Source organism: Aethina tumida, chromosome 4 (assembly GCF_024364675.1).
Source record: "Aethina tumida isolate Nest 87 chromosome 4, icAetTumi1.1, whole genome shotgun sequence".
In the NCBI taxonomy this organism is placed as follows: Eukaryota; Metazoa; Arthropoda; class Insecta; order Coleoptera; family Nitidulidae; genus Aethina; species Aethina tumida.
The window spans coordinates 29,233,298-29,249,003 of NC_065438.1; the positions used below are offsets into that span (position 1 = coordinate 29,233,298).

General features: G+C 27.0%; 5 protein-coding genes across 9 annotated transcripts in view; 2 read left to right on the forward strand and 3 right to left on the reverse strand.

Moving 5' to 3' along the window:
* Positions 1-15,706, forward strand: part of LOC109596618 (pseudouridylate synthase RPUSD2) — a 132,410-nt gene that overhangs the window by 109,528 nt on the left and 7,176 nt on the right. For both annotated transcript variants that reach the window (XM_020012191.2, XM_020012198.2), the window contains 3 exons: positions 11,071-11,158; positions 13,701-13,923; positions 14,190-14,277. In XM_020012191.2, the coding sequence (XP_019867750.1) occupies positions 11,071-11,158; positions 13,701-13,923; positions 14,190-14,277 (399 nt within the window). The remainder of the gene's footprint in view (positions 1-11,070; positions 11,159-13,700; positions 13,924-14,189; positions 14,278-15,706) is intronic.
* Positions 2,154-6,255, reverse strand: LOC109596653 (transmembrane protein 272-like). 4 transcript variants are annotated; one of them, XM_049966895.1, is made up of 7 exons: positions 4,891-5,450; positions 4,603-4,671; positions 3,716-3,847; positions 2,870-3,640; positions 2,616-2,738; positions 2,454-2,558; positions 2,154-2,404 (listed from the first exon to the last, which is right to left on the reverse strand). In XM_049966895.1, the coding sequence occupies exons 4-7, from the start codon at positions 3,015-3,017 to the stop codon at positions 2,223-2,225; spliced, it is 558 nt and encodes a 185-aa protein (XP_049822852.1). In that variant the 5' UTR covers positions 3,018-3,640; positions 3,716-3,847; positions 4,603-4,671; positions 4,891-5,450; the 3' UTR covers positions 2,154-2,222. The 4 variants fall into 4 exon arrangements, with proteins under 4 accessions (XP_049822852.1, XP_049822853.1, XP_049822851.1 ...); XM_049966896.1 differs by lacking the exons at positions 2,154-2,404; positions 2,454-2,558; positions 2,616-2,738; positions 4,891-5,450 and adding an exon at positions 6,020-6,255 and having other exon boundaries at positions 3,319-3,640; XM_049966894.1 differs by lacking the exons at positions 2,154-2,404; positions 2,454-2,558; positions 2,616-2,738; positions 4,891-5,450 and adding an exon at positions 6,020-6,162 and having other exon boundaries at positions 3,319-3,640; positions 4,555-4,671.
* LOC109596635 (transmembrane protein 272) lies at positions 6,317-7,684 on the reverse strand. Its single transcript, XM_020012210.2, has 4 exons — positions 7,403-7,684; positions 7,088-7,210; positions 6,912-7,031; positions 6,317-6,629 (listed from the first exon to the last, which is right to left on the reverse strand). The coding sequence occupies exons 1-4, from the start codon at positions 7,470-7,472 to the stop codon at positions 6,385-6,387; spliced, it is 558 nt and encodes a 185-aa protein (XP_019867769.1). The 5' UTR covers positions 7,473-7,684; the 3' UTR covers positions 6,317-6,384.
* On the reverse strand, positions 8,959-9,894 carry LOC109596642 (uncharacterized). Its single transcript, XM_020012221.2, has 4 exons — positions 9,580-9,894; positions 9,354-9,482; positions 9,204-9,305; positions 8,959-9,149 (listed from the first exon to the last, which is right to left on the reverse strand). The coding sequence occupies exons 1-4, from the start codon at positions 9,701-9,703 to the stop codon at positions 8,992-8,994; spliced, it is 513 nt and encodes a 170-aa protein (XP_019867780.2). The 5' UTR covers positions 9,704-9,894; the 3' UTR covers positions 8,959-8,991.
* LOC109596679 (uncharacterized) lies at positions 11,753-12,852 on the forward strand. The gene is made up of 2 exons (XM_049966899.1): positions 11,753-11,894; positions 12,463-12,852. Exons 1-2 carry the CDS (start codon positions 11,849-11,851, stop codon positions 12,780-12,782), a joined length of 366 nt encoding a protein of 121 aa, XP_049822856.1. The 5' UTR covers positions 11,753-11,848; the 3' UTR covers positions 12,783-12,852.

Here is a 15,706-nt window from a genome sequence, read left to right on the forward strand (position 1 = left end):
TCAAAGTACAAAAGAAAATAACAATTGGACACTGCTTTCGTGTAACATTGAAAAACTGAAAAGTTAGTGAGTAACTTTTTTAACGTTATTCTGTGGCAGCCTTCAAAAGTCTTAATAACTGGAAAAAGACAATAGATTCAACTATTTCAAAACTAAAATAAAACAATTCGTATTATATATATATACTAATTCTAATAGCCCGTATTTTTGAAATATACGTAATATTTTTCGTAACCTTCTTTTTTAAATTCAAAACAAATAGAGGCAATAAGCGAGAAAATCTAAAAGCGATGACCGCAACTCATGATCGCACTCAAAGCTTATCTATCATCTATCACTTCAAAAAATCTGGGATAAAGAAACTCCTATTAGGGAAAGCATTTTGACAATCCATTCTTTTGGACGTTGATATAGGGTAATAAATTCACTGTCCATTTACGTAAATATATAAAATAAAATAAGGGGATTTTTCTATAAGAGTATTTCCAAAACAATTCATCTGCTATGTTTACTTGAAAATCATGAACGTACATCATTATTAAAACAAGATTTCAGCTTTTTTCCATTTATATATATATATATATATATATATAGTAGTTAGAATAATTAATATCTAAACAAAAATCAAATTTCCATTTAAAATTAGCCCAGCCCAGCCCTCTACCAATTTAATTTTAACAACAAGAAAAGGAAATGAATGTAATCTAAAACTAGATCTTTTTATGTTATGCTATAGAGCTTATATCTGATGTATTCCGGAAGGTTTTAATAAAGTTTAAGTGCCATAAAGGAGACGAATATTACCTTTTATACTTTGGTTATGCTCCCATCCATAATTTTCCCTTATCGTGCCAGCACTCTTTACCCTTTTGACGTATATGTGTGTGAAAAATTAAAACCTTCGCCCTGAGCACACAAATTTTATTGTTTGTCTGGCAGTTTTTCTCGAGACCTCAAATTTCTGTTTGTTTCGCTTACTTGTTTCAACCCTTCTGTTTCTATTACTACAAAAGAAGAATTAGTTGTAAGATGCGTCTCCAATAAAAGATTATGTATTTAAATTTGTTAAAAATCAGTTATTATTTTCTACATAGGAATAAATATACAAGCTATACTGCTTTAAAATGACGTAGTTTAATATCACCTAGTGGTTGGGAAAATTTGTTATATGTTTGTCCTGGAACAGTTATAAATTTGAGTATAAAATTTCAAGGCCCGTAAATTTATCGTTTTGTTCTAATGAATTCTGATGTGGAAGTTGCCCAGAGTAATGGCTGTCATTTGCGGATGATATTCAAACTGTACACTGTTTATTTATCCGCAAGCACTTGAATTAATTAAATGATTAAATTTATGGTTACAATATAGCTGAAATATATTTTTCATTTAAATTTTATTTGAACCATGACATAGTTCAATTAAGACCTGCAGAAGTTTTTCACCTGTGATTGAATTGAAAGTAAAATTCATTTCAAGCGTTCCATTTGTAATTTGTATCAGGAGATTCCTTATACACTAGTACGTTAAATACTGTATGAAATAATCAAAATCATATTGGGCATATAAAAAAGCCCATACTCCCCAATTAAAAGTTTGGAGTTTACAACTCTTACTCGAAAAGCGTTTAACGTAGGGATAAAATTCGTTTCAATATGATTTCATAATCTAAGATTGTCGTGTTTCGGGTTTTTTTTAATACACTCTGTACATCTTTTTAATACATCTACAATACATTATTTGGTCGCTGACTTTTATACACTGCAACTATTAAATAGATGTGTCCGAATTTTCGAATACTTTGGATTAATGGAAATTAGATATACGTATGTATATTTCAATTTGTCTTTGAATCACTTATACTACAGTTATTTATTTGCTTATATGATATTGAATGTAAAAAATATTATATAATAAACTTTATATATTTTTTATACATTCAAAATTACTGAATTGATTGTGATTGAACTATAAAATGGTACATTTTGTTATTAAATGATCATGTGTTCACGAGAGACTATAACGGTCAAAGTAATTTTTAATAACTTTTAATTAGGTCGTTAAGTGACTTTTTAACTATTTGTTAATATAGTAATAAAGGATGTGACATTGATACAGTTTGTTTAATAAAGCGGATTATTAATAAAAATACTGAATTCTATTATAAATTATATTTATTTAAAATTAAATACCTATATGTACGTATATAAAAAGAGTAATAAGTTTTATTTCTTTTTAAAGTCGCCTCTCATTAACAGATAACAACCCGCTAATAATATAAATAGCGTAAGTAACGTATATTGAAAAGTTAGCACCCAAAATGCTAGTAGATAAGCAGTACGATTACAATACTTTCCTAAAGTGTAATCATAATTCGGTTGATATTCTCTATATACCCAATAAGTACCTGAATAAAATCGATTATAATATTTAATTTTGACAATTAAATATCTTACCTAAAAGAGTCCATATAATATAACAAATTACTAAAATGATAGTTAAATTGAATGTATATGGATTTCCAATTTTACTTAAAAATTTAGCGAGAGCTCCGACGAAACCTTAAATTTCTTTAAATTTAAATACTCTGATTGATGTATTGTTTAACTCGTATTTACCTGCTATAATTAAGTATATTGGGATAAGTCTGTTTATTGAACAACTATTTAGTGCTATCCATCCCATGGCAAACATGATCAGAAATAATCCATAAAGCATAATTAAGGATCCATTGATACCAGCTGGAAATAATAAAAGGCAAATTTAACCAAATTATAAAAAGAAATTTAAGTATGTATTTGAAAATAAAATATCAATAATTATTTGTGTCAACCGCTTTTGAATAGTTTGAATACTAGTGCTAGATACTTACGTGGTGGTTTTTCTTTTGCCTTTTCCAGCGGTTCATCCTCCTCATTATTTATAATGTCCAATTGTTTTTTCACACTATCCTGCTTTTCTATGTCTACATCTTTTGTGTCACCCTTCGAGCCAGTCAGATGTATTTTGTTTCCCTCCATAATTCACGCTCTACTCATTTTTGCAATAATAGTCATCTGCAACCCGCACTATAGAGTTCGACTGACTATTTTTTATTTTTATCTTTTCACCCAGAAGTTGCCTTGTCCCACTCCGTTGTTTATTTTTAGTGTGGCGAGCTTGGCCGCCGCAAATTTTCGTACATGTACGCGTTCAATCATTGTAAATTATTATTTCTAATTATCAGTTGTAACTTTTTCAACAGATTACAAAATAAAAATATTAAATAATTTTGGTACCTGTGCACGTCGTTTACTACGTATACATACTTGTAACATTACCAATAATTTAATACTTTAATAAAGTAATTTTTGATTCACTAAATTATGTATAGTACAATTTAATTTATAACTATCAATTTAATATTTACAAATCATATATTATGCCGCTGGCTGACGCCGAGGTTGTTGCTGTTCTTCATGAGCAGCTACCGTGAAACACCAAAGGTATAGAAAACAATATCCTAATAATAAGGCAGATAATACTATAGCAAAAGTAAGTGCGATATATGTAATAGCAAAAACATACAGCCATTTAGCACAATATTCAAATTCGTCAACTTCTTCATAACTTGGTTCAAATACAGAAAAAACCAAGTAACTTCCTAAAATAAAGGATAATTTTAAAAATAACAATTGAATCATAATTTTATTAAAACTAGTAGGGTAATAATTTATACCTAGACAAAATATTACAAACTCCACAGTAAATAGAAAAATACCAAACCCTCTCAGTACTGTATTCATTGGATTCTGTTCCGGGACAAACCCTCTGATAAACTCAATTATTATTGATACCATACTAATAACACCTACAACAATTTTATATTATATAAATGTGTTTTAGAGTTGTATAGATACTGCTTTTAATATCTCAACTACATAAGTCTGAAGTAAATACACCATTTATAATATTTTTCATATAAATTCGTACTATGATTCAACTTGTCTTTAAGAGTTTTGAAATAAAAGGAAGCATTTTTTAATTCAAAATTTTCAATTTACTGCATCAGAGATAGAGAAAATAAATGTTGCGTGATTAAAAATGATTAATCCAGCCACTGCTTCGACATACATTCTACACCCTACTTGAAGAACCAGTGGAAGGAAACGTTGTATCAAACCCTCTATAAAGTGGTATCTCTGGTAGATCATAATCTGTGATAGTACCACCGATACATTGAGAAGAGAGTATTGAGCAGATTGTCACATTTTCAAGTTTTGAATTTTAAGGCAACTGTTAGTTTAATAACTGATGACAAGTATTAGGTATTGCATGTTATTGATGGAAAAAGTACGTAGCGAATACAAATGAGAGACATAATCAAACAATATTTACAACTATAACAGAAAATGAAATGAGATATTAATCCGACCTTGGAAATTCATTTGGACAATTATTTTTGATCACTATACGTGAGAATATTAGCAGTATCTTTTGAAAAGAAGACATTTTTAGATTTATATAGTTGATATATTTCGAGTGACTAAATTTTCAACTATTAAATTATTAACATACCTGAAACAATCATATAAACTGGTAGTAATGGTTGTATAGGACAGTTACCTATTCCAATTGCCCCAGTTATAATCATCGATATATATACAAAAATTAGTAAACACATACAACAAACAGCTAAAATATAAAATAGAAATTATTATTGATCAATATAAATACAAAATTATTATCTATATTAATAAAATTTATTCCAAATTTATACACAAATCTGAATAGTCGTTTAAACTAAATAAAATAAAAACAGAAATGTATATGAACAACATCAATGAAGAATACAACGGATGGGAGTAAAAAGTTTCTTAATAAATTTACTTTTTTCTATTTTGAAAATCTTACCTATTTCCTTTTGACCAATATCTGCCATTTTACTCAAAATGTTTATTATATATTTATATATTTTTTTATTTTTATTTATTTGATAAATTAAAAAAATAATTCAATTCATATACAGTAAGCATTTATATACTACAAATTTCGGAAAACACTATTTATGTAAAATTGTATCAAGTAATCAAATTTGACACTTTTGACATTCATAATATTATACATTTTAGTTCAAATTTTAGTTCTCATTTTACTCACACATTGTTATGAAGTTACTAAAATTTTGTCTTTTTATGAATATATTGTTAATGCTATTAGTCAATTTTATATTGTTTTAAATTATTCAATTATTCCGATAACTAAACAATAATATTATAACATCAAATAAATTGGTGGTGACCCGACAAAATAAATGCGCCATGTGGCCGGTCACATTTATTAAATAATTTATATAAAACTTTTTAAAAAAGTATGTTAATATTTTGTTAGTAGTCCTTTCAAATTAAATTTACTGACTTCAATTAATAACCATATGTCATCGAAATTTGTTGGCTTTTTGGTGTTTTGCTCGAAACTTCAGATTGTTCAATAAATTTTCCATTGGATTTAAATCTGGGCTTTACATTGGCTAATCAACATCGACATCAACATAATTCTTTTTTAACTCATATATTTACCATGTAACAGTAAATTATCATGATACATCTATACATGAATCAATCCACGTTATTCTATTGAGCTTGAATCAATCACTCTTAAATAGTTTTCGACAAAATTCTGGAGCATAATTAATATAATTTTGAGCAAACTTTAATCTTGCTAGTTTTGTTCATTCTCATTCAATTCATTTTTTATTTGTCTGTCTATAAAAGAAGTTATTTTTTTGTTAGGACGTTTTCTTATATTCTTAAGACAGCAATATTTAGATTTTTCCATGATAATTATTATTTCCCTTTTCTCTGGAGTATTTCTAGAGTGTACTATTAAGAGAATTTTGAATATTACTACAAAACGTAAAAAGATGAGTCAAACAAATTAGATTTATGTGCATTTATAATAATATCTCTGTCGTTTTTAAAATATGACAAAGAAATGAAAACTTTATACGCATAAAATTTAAAATGGTATCAAAAACTCCCACCTGAGATGAAAAAGTCAAAATAATAGGCTAAAAGAGGAAACCTGGTCTTAAGAAAGCGTAAACGGTTTACTTCAATAAATTGAAGTTTGAATTGCTTTCTCAGACATTCCATTCTCCAGATTTACGCCCGTAGGACTATTTTTTGCTTCTAAACTTGGAAACAAGAAGGCGGTCAAGTTTACGGTTCAGAGTGCCAAAGCTATGGAACATCGCCGAGAAGAAGTATATTGTGCTAAATAAAGACTACAAAGAGAAATAGTATTTTTTTAATTAAAATGATAATAATAATAAAAAAAATGAAGTAAACAAATATATATTAGAACTTATTTTTTACATATAATAAAATGAATATAAAAATTCTGCAATTATGTTCTGTTTTCCACATTTATATTTCTTTGTGCCTCCACATCTCTTTCACCATCATCAGAACGGTTGGCTAGGAAACACATTGTAAAAACAAAACAGAGATATCCAGCTATTGTTGCTATCAATATCGCGTAAACTATTGCCAAATAAATAAATGCAAACAAATAGACAGATTTTTTACAATACAACGGTCCACTATGAGGGTCGTAGCTGGGTTGAAAATTTTTAAACACCCAATAGGAACCTAAAATGAGAAATGTTAAATTGTTATTTATTGATGTCTGGGTTGAAGTATCAATGCAAGACCTATTTATATAAATATCCTTTTTTATCCTATTTTAATGATATAATTATTTATTTTTTAAATGAAAATTTTTCTGACAAAATTTTAAAAAACAAAAATAATATTTTCCAGTAGATGATTCCAAATTCCATGTCCAAAATACATATTTTGTAATTAACCTTTTGTGATCCATTAGGGAAATCATGATGATGTCAATGTAGATATATGTTATTAGGAACCTACCCAATATTAAAAATATAAATTCAATTGTATAGAGAGCAGACTCAAGATATTTAACCCTGAAGTGGTCTTCCAGTTTATCACGAACAGCTGTAGTTAATTTAGAGATCAATCCAATAACCCCTAAAATAAATTGTATATAGTAATAGAATTTTGAATATCATAAATTATAATTTTACCTGTTACAATCAAAAATAGAGGAATATACTGATTTACTGGACAGTTATTTTTGCCCATTATTCCGACAATAATCATCGCTAAATAAAGTATTAGCGAAAACAACAAACCAATGCGTACGCCACCTGAAAAAAGTTATTTTTATAAGGCGCTCTATTACATTTAGATTAACCAGATTGGTAACTGTTATTTAACTCAAACCTTACAAATATACGCAGATAGCATTTTAGAGTTGAAATTTATGTAAAATGAATATAAAATAAAATATCTTGTAATATTTAATATGATTATTTATCCTAATTATTCGGAATACTTACAGAAACATTTTCTTCTGATCGTCTGGAAGGTACTTTGGTCACCATCTACATTTCCTTCATTGGAATTCATTTTATTTTTAATAAACAAACATATACATCTTGAAACAACCGTGCTAGATTCTAACCTAACCTGCGATGTAACAGACGTAGAGTGGGGCAAGTTGTCACAGTTATTTTCGTATGATGATTTCTTGATTGCCTACACTTTTACCACGGTTTTGAATATAATTACATTGCTATATGCTATGTTGCCAAGTATAAAGCAACGCTGTGCGACTTCTAATAAAACACCTGTGCAGTACCTTACACATTCTCTTTGGATCCCAGTGAGTACTACCGACGGACAATTTTATTTTGTTAGTTTCCCAAGACTCTGATATATAAAAGAAACAGTACTAACAATAAATAACGATATATATTAAATACACAATGGCACAATATTATTTATATTTTTTGGTAACAAATTCAGTTGACTTAAATTATTCTTACTATTAATATATTAAATCATACATTATGAACTTTCCACTAGTATTTCTTCATTACTTGTATTATTAACATTATTTTGATTTTTGTCACGGTTTTTGACTTCTTCATTCTTAAACCACAAGAGGCAAATCCAAATAAGAACCAGAATTCCAAAACAGAGAGTAATAAATGTTACATATATAAATGCAAACAGATACGCAGTTTTATTACAGTAATTATTTTCATCTTCTATATAACTTGGTTTATACACTGTATAAACCCAATATGATCCTAAAAATATATTACCTTTTAGTAAAAAATAAAATTATGAAAATTCATGATTTTTCATCAGTTTTATTGAAATTACATATAATTAGGCAAAAAATTTGTAATTTATGTGACGAATAAAACAATATATATTTCATGCTAGTAAAGAAATAATAAAAAATGAGTTTCAACTCGCCTGACTTACCAAAGATATTGACTAAAAGGCTTGCTGTAAAAAGACTCTGATAAACAGGTGTAACTTTTATATATTTTATTAAAAAATTTCTAATAAATAATAATGTTTTAGATAAAAGACCAATAGCACCTACAACATAATTATGTTAACTTTATGTGTAATGCGAATAAATTTTGGCTCCCTCACCTTGTATTATTAAAAATATTGGAATATTTTTCTCAACAGGACAATTATTAAGATTCATAGAACCAATAATTATCATTGAAGTGAATATGATTACACCAATTGTTAAGGATACGTTAATACTATTTTTAAATTTTTTAAATTTTGTTAGTACTTCCTCCATAGTTACTTTTCCACTAAATGTCACAATCTAAGGTAGATGCATTATAATATTATACTTTAACATTATTTATAAAATATACTTGTAAACATACGAACACAATTTCAAAACTGATTTAAAATAGAATAGCAATCAAATATATATGCCAAAGTTGGCACGGTTACAATAAATGACATTGTTTGGTATTTATTCAGAAAAAAAGATCAAAATAAGAAATTGCTTATTTATTAACTCAACAAAATGTATCATTAACCAGTTACTTAATTAGTATTATCATTCATAACGTTTTAACTTTGTGTGTCTTTATATATTTTCTTACTAAGATAAATGTCCTACACATAAATACAATAAAATTAAAATAGTCATAAGATATTCGATGCACATATAGATTATAAAAGTTATATACAATGTTGGGTGACAGAATTTTACAGATGTCGTATCCATTGTAACATCGAACGATACCAAAATTCCAGTACCTATAAACCAACAATAAAATATAAACAGAAAAATTTCTAAATATAAAAAATTACCAATCAGAAACAAACCAATCATAATAAAAGCCAATATATTGTTAAATAGAAATGTTCTCCTTACAACCAAACTCAAAATTATATAAATAGTTCCCAATAAACCTACAAAAAACAGAAAATTTAATGAATTTAACATTTTGCATATACTACCTGTTACAATTAGATAAATAGGAATCGTATTTCTTAGTATTGGACAGTCTGAGTAATATATCGATCCTATAACGACAAGACCGATTGAAATAAATAAACTGGGTACCAGTGTTAGATTGCAGAAGTTCTCTATAAGAGGAAAAAACTTTAATGAGACTGGTGATCAGAATGTCGTAGTACTATTTTTGTTTATTAATTTTTAGTGTGTATATCTAAGTTAATTTACCTCTGATACTGTTATCTCTGCTATAAAATTTTTTTTTCCGTTTATTACTTCCTCTAAGAGCCTTGAAGTTTGTCCTTCTTCTATTGGAACCTGAGTCACTTGAACTAATACTTATATTACTCATACGGTATCGTCATCTCGTTCTGCACACAAGATTATAATAACTTCGATGACAGCCATTAAATTTCAAAATCGAACAATGACAACTTCAAATTGTAGAAGTTAATTGCTATCTTCACATTCTTCTTTTAACACAATAACAAAAATTTTTCGAATGGTAAATATAGGCAAGTGTCAGAGAATTTGGAAAGTCGGTAACTGTCATGTCTAAGTTATTGACAAGATAGTATTATTAATGTGTCGATATATACGGAGATTTAATTTGACACTTTAATGGCAATGAAGTAAATTTCCAAATTTTCATGTCGTGTTTAAAAAAGTAAATGTTTTTACACAATTCTGATATATGAATATAATTGGGCACATTAGATTGACACAAGTTATCTTGAAGTAATTCCGTATATTCTTAGTCAATAAATGTAATATATACTCACTCACATTATTCATACAGGAATGACGATGACTTCTCAACTTCAACTCATTCATAATGGACCAATTTTAGACGTCCATATGTAAAGAATATTTCCTTCTTAATTATAAATATATGAATTATTCATGTTTTTAAATAAACTTTATAATTCATAATAAATTATGAGATTTTAATTTAATTATACTAAGGAAACTGATACATCAGCAGAAAAGCTTAGGTATCACAATGATGCAAATTTATACAGCATTCGGCATATCTTTATTCTTGACACAGTTCAAAACGTCATATCATAGTCTAAAATCCAATGCTATATTATGCTGTAGTGCTTTATTACTGAATCCTATTAAAGGAACCAAACCGATTATGAGCGGTGAATTAATTAATATTGTGTGATTGAATTTGTCAAGGAATAGCCTGAAGAGAGACGCTCAAAGTGCTCTTCGTGTACATAATGCTTAATTGGAAGTATCTAATCAGGTGATTAAACCTGTTAGACAAGATTACAACGCAAATTACTGTCGTTCAAATACAGATATTTGAAATTAGAACAAATACATCTGAATTTTACTAATTTAGGATTGGCTTTATAAAAACTTATATAATTTATGGAACTCATAACACAACCAAATAGTGATTACAAAATTGTTTGTATTATAATATGGAGTTGTTTTAATAAATAATCCTAAATTTCATTTATTATGGAGTTAAAATGTACAAATATATACTTTCCTAACTTTCACACGTAATGTAATTATTGTTGTTGAATTCACAACAAAGGAATGTCCTCAAATATACAATAACCGATTATTAAAGCATCCTAAGCAAGCAGCCATATTATTATTGTCTATACAAACTAAGTTAAGTTACATATATATAATTTAGGACATCGTTACTTTCTTGTTTTAATTAACACATATTTAATTATTCTCATTTTATTTTAGGCAAAACTAGAGACCAAAGCCTTAAAAGCAAAGAGGCCCGGATTTACAGACGACCGTTACAACGAAACGTCCTACTACATTGAAAATGGTATGTATGTATTTGGAACGCGGTATACTTTATTTATTTAAATTGAATTTAAGGTGGCTTTACCCTTTTCTGGATACAATCTAATAGTATAAGTGTCCAACAACAAAATCTAAGAAATCATATATTACACGATGGTGTCTTCTTCCAAATTTGCAACCTTTTAATTCCTTCGAACAATTCGATCCCTCACATACCAAACCAAATACGTGATGATATGTAAAATATACAACCGTTATACTATACCTTGATAGATAATTTGAAAAGAAATGTAAAAATTGTGTGTACATTTACTATTTACCATTTTTAATATTTCTGACTATTTTAAATTAAGTTTTTTAATTTGTGTATAAATTATTTTATATTTATTTTATTCTTTATTTAAAAGTACCCTAATTAATATTACCCATCTTCGAGAATAATTATCATGCTTTATAAATGATTTATTATTTTTCTATTATCGCAAAATTTGACATATTACCTAAAAAATGTTACTCGTCCAAACTATAATCTGTAAACAGGTATTTCTTAGTTACCCTTTTAAGGACCAATGTTATTTAATGGAAGAGTTCGATAATACATATCGCCAATTTATCTTCCAAAATATTCTAGACCCATTAGGAATATCATAAATTCCTGCTTGAAAAAAATACATATAAATACAGGTATTGTTATGCGAAAGGTATTGTAAAAATGTACGTTTTGGTGATCAGTATTCTATTACTTCAAACTCTCCATGGTAAGTTTAACAAATACAAATAATAATTTTTCTTTAGTGTTTTCAGTTTTCTCTTATTTACTTATACGTGATATTTATTTTATTTAAATGAAGCAAATTATTTAACTAATAACTCTATACTTTAAAATTAGTTACTTCAGATCAAATTATAATAATAAACATTTTATTTATTTAATATTTCTGCAAAACATAATTTTAAATTATACAGTTAATTAAAAAAATAATTTAGTTTTTTAATAAGTTAAATTTATTAATTAAGTTCTAAGAGCCGTCTATCTTAATAAGATATTAGTAGAAAACTAATTTCAAAAGTATTAATTTTAATAAACTAATTAAGTAATTTTTATATTTCTACACAATTATAAAAATAGTATATAAGTATATTACGTACAGTATATTATCTCATACTTTTTTATATATAACTGAATTTCCTTTTATTTTAAACTAAACTCAATAATTGACATTATTTTACGAAAATGATGTAAATAATTTACGTAAAATTTGAATTTAGTTACTTATGTAAACCGTATAAATATAAGTTTGCATTTTATAATATATTTATTTTTAGGCCATGCTTTGCCTAGAGAGAAACAAGGAAAAAATTTTTCAGGAACATCTTTTAAAGAATATGTTGATAAATTAAATCCATTCACCTGGGTTGAAACAAGAGCTGATAGATTGGACGCTATTTTTGAAGTTTTAAATTGCATAGTTGAAAAAGAGGATACAAGAATATGTAAAATTATAGTAAAAAAATATAGTCCACTGTTCCAGATTGAAAATCAAAATAAAACTGAAATTCCGGTAACAACAGCTAAAGCTGTCACCGATTCTGACACAAGCACCACTACTGTTTCCGGCAGTACAACAACAGAAATTGCTGCATAGAAGCTGGCTCATTCTGAAACTTATAATAATAATAAAAATTGTTTACTATAATAAAATGTTATAACTCAGATATACCGTTTTTTATCATTAATATCCATCCACGTTTTAGTTAATCTTATAAAACAGAATAATTGTATAAAATAAAATATATTATTTTAATAATAATTATTAAGAATAACTAATATTTTATGTTCCTCTAAAAATTGGTTTTCTCTTTATTTATAGCAAATTATTTTATTATGGTCTTTAGACCAACTTTGCTATAAATGTATTATAACCTTGAGTCAAAGTTAATCAAATTACGGTACTATGTGCAAGAGCAATCATCTTTAATTTAGACTTAATTAAAGACAATGTTCATACTCTCCACGCTAAAATTATAGCCGAAGTAAATTATTAAGACTTTCTAAAAATAGAGTTTAAGATGTTTATGATGTAATGTATTTATTACCTTATTTAAACTTAACACAACTTAATACTAATACGACAATCATTTCAAAACACGTTCATTTTGTTTTTAGACTTATAATTATTATTAATGTTTAATTTAATATATTTTTTGAAAGTAATGTAATGTAGTAATTCGAATATTGAAATAAAAATATATTATTTATTATAAATAGAAGGAATATGTCTTAATTGTTCAAATTATTTTTCTCTAATTATTAGATTGAGATTACCTTACCAATTTTTTTGTAATATAAATATGTTGTATTATAAGTTTTTTTTTTCTTTTAAAGATACATCCTTAGATGAATTTTTATATTTATTAATGAGTTGGTTCTAAATTTATAAAGCGGTTTAATATGTACAATAATGAGACTGCTGTTTAATACGTTCTCTTTGTCCTATATCTATAGTTAAGTGTTGTCTAGGTAATTCAAGGAAATGTTGTAGATAATGAACGTATATTTACAGGCCTGCGGAAGGTTTATCCATATTACTTCACGTTTACGACTTTCACAAAAGGACGCTGGGTCGGCGAAAGGATTCTGGACGTATTCGCTAGAGAATTTCGAGCCCATCCTGCAGAAGAATACGAACGGTGCATACAGGCTGGAACGCTGACTGTAAATTACGAAAAAGTTCCCACCGATTACAAATTAAAACACAACGATTTATTGGCAAACGTAGTTCATAGGTATGCAACTTATTTATTCGTTTTGAAAAATGTCAATGTACATTCCTTAAAATGTGAAATATTAGATCATAATTTATAATATATTTTAAGGAGTGCAAAAATAAAATCATGAAATGATAATTAAATTTTAAAATAACTAACATTAATGTAGTAATCTTAACTTTTTGTTAAAATTTAACATTAGAACTTGTCTTGCATTGTATTTTGTGTAGAAATATTCTTAAACCTTATTAATACTTGAATTGCTAAACTGTAAACTGTTGCAGACATGAAGTTCCCGTCACTAGCCAACCCATCACCATTGTACACATGGACGAGGACATTGTGGTGGTTAATAAACCTGCTTCTATCCCAGTAAGTGGCCAAGAGACCGCCATATTATACGTTACATTGTTCTTATTACAACCAAAACCAAAATATTATTATGAGAAATATAAATGGTTTTATATAGTATTGTTGCATGTATCACTGAGGTCTTGTAGACCTGCTTTTTTGTAATGGGATAGAACATCATTTTTTTTTTTTTTTTTGTTAAAATTCATGTCTTCAATAATTCTTAAACTGATTTAATAAATGGTTTAACATTATATTACATAAATCAACTTTACCTAACAGATTAACAATGAATGATGAAAAGTATGTTCATGTAACTAAATAGTTATTATAAATGCAAGATTGTTTTGTTGACTAATGAAAATTATTAGAAACAAATTAGAACATTTTATATTTGATGTTCATCTCTTGACTTTTTCCTCTGTTCTATTCTTGTCTTGTCTTATCCTAATACTAACCGTTCGTGGAGTAGTTTAATTCGAATTAATAATTGTGAACACACACACCAAAATTTCTACTTCCAACTATTCTAATTGTTATCAAGTTATTTTTGTGTAATATGTGTATATTACAAATTAAATAATTACAATTATATATTGTTGTTTACAATAATACAAGTATGTATTTGTTGAAAACTAATAATAATTGATTTTAAATATTAATATACAACAAATTTTAATTAAACTTGAAACATTAAATGTGTATTTATTTAAATAAAGTAAAATAATATAAATAAATTTCCAATTAATAGTTTTTATTTACTGATTGTGAGTAATATTTAATCAAACATATTTTTTAAAAATATTTTAATATTTTACAGTTCACATTAAATATTTGAAATCATAAAAAAGAAGGTTATTCCTTATTTGTCAAAAATATGTGATAGCAATTAGTGTATACTTTTGTTTTTAAATTATAAACTTCAAAATTTCTACCTTAGTTATATCGAAGTTTTCATCATGAATATTTTAAAAACAAAGGTAGTGTGGAACACAAGAACACTGGTAACACACTCCGTAATTTTCGACATCTGTAGAGATGCTATCGATTTTGTTTATACAGACACGAGACTCCTGTATTATCAAACCTGATCCGCATAATACATGTTGATGAAGAACTTGTGGTTTTGGACAAGCCGTGTTCTTTGCCGGTGAGTAGAAGAATTTCATCGGCCTTCGTAGTTTACTGTTTATTTTTTGATCGGTCCAATAAAACAGACCGACTTTCGTCTTTGATAGTTACTAACAAACGAAATTGTTTCGATCAAATGACCCTCCCTTAACACCAGCAGAACAACATTGAGACATGAGAACTTTTTGATCATTTTCCTGTAGATACGTGTTTGTTGCCTATTACTGTATATTTTTTCTGGTTGGTTTCCAAACTACTCATCAGAAAAATATTGAATAAATGTAATGTTTTTCTTTCTTGCAGATTATGATCACCTCTA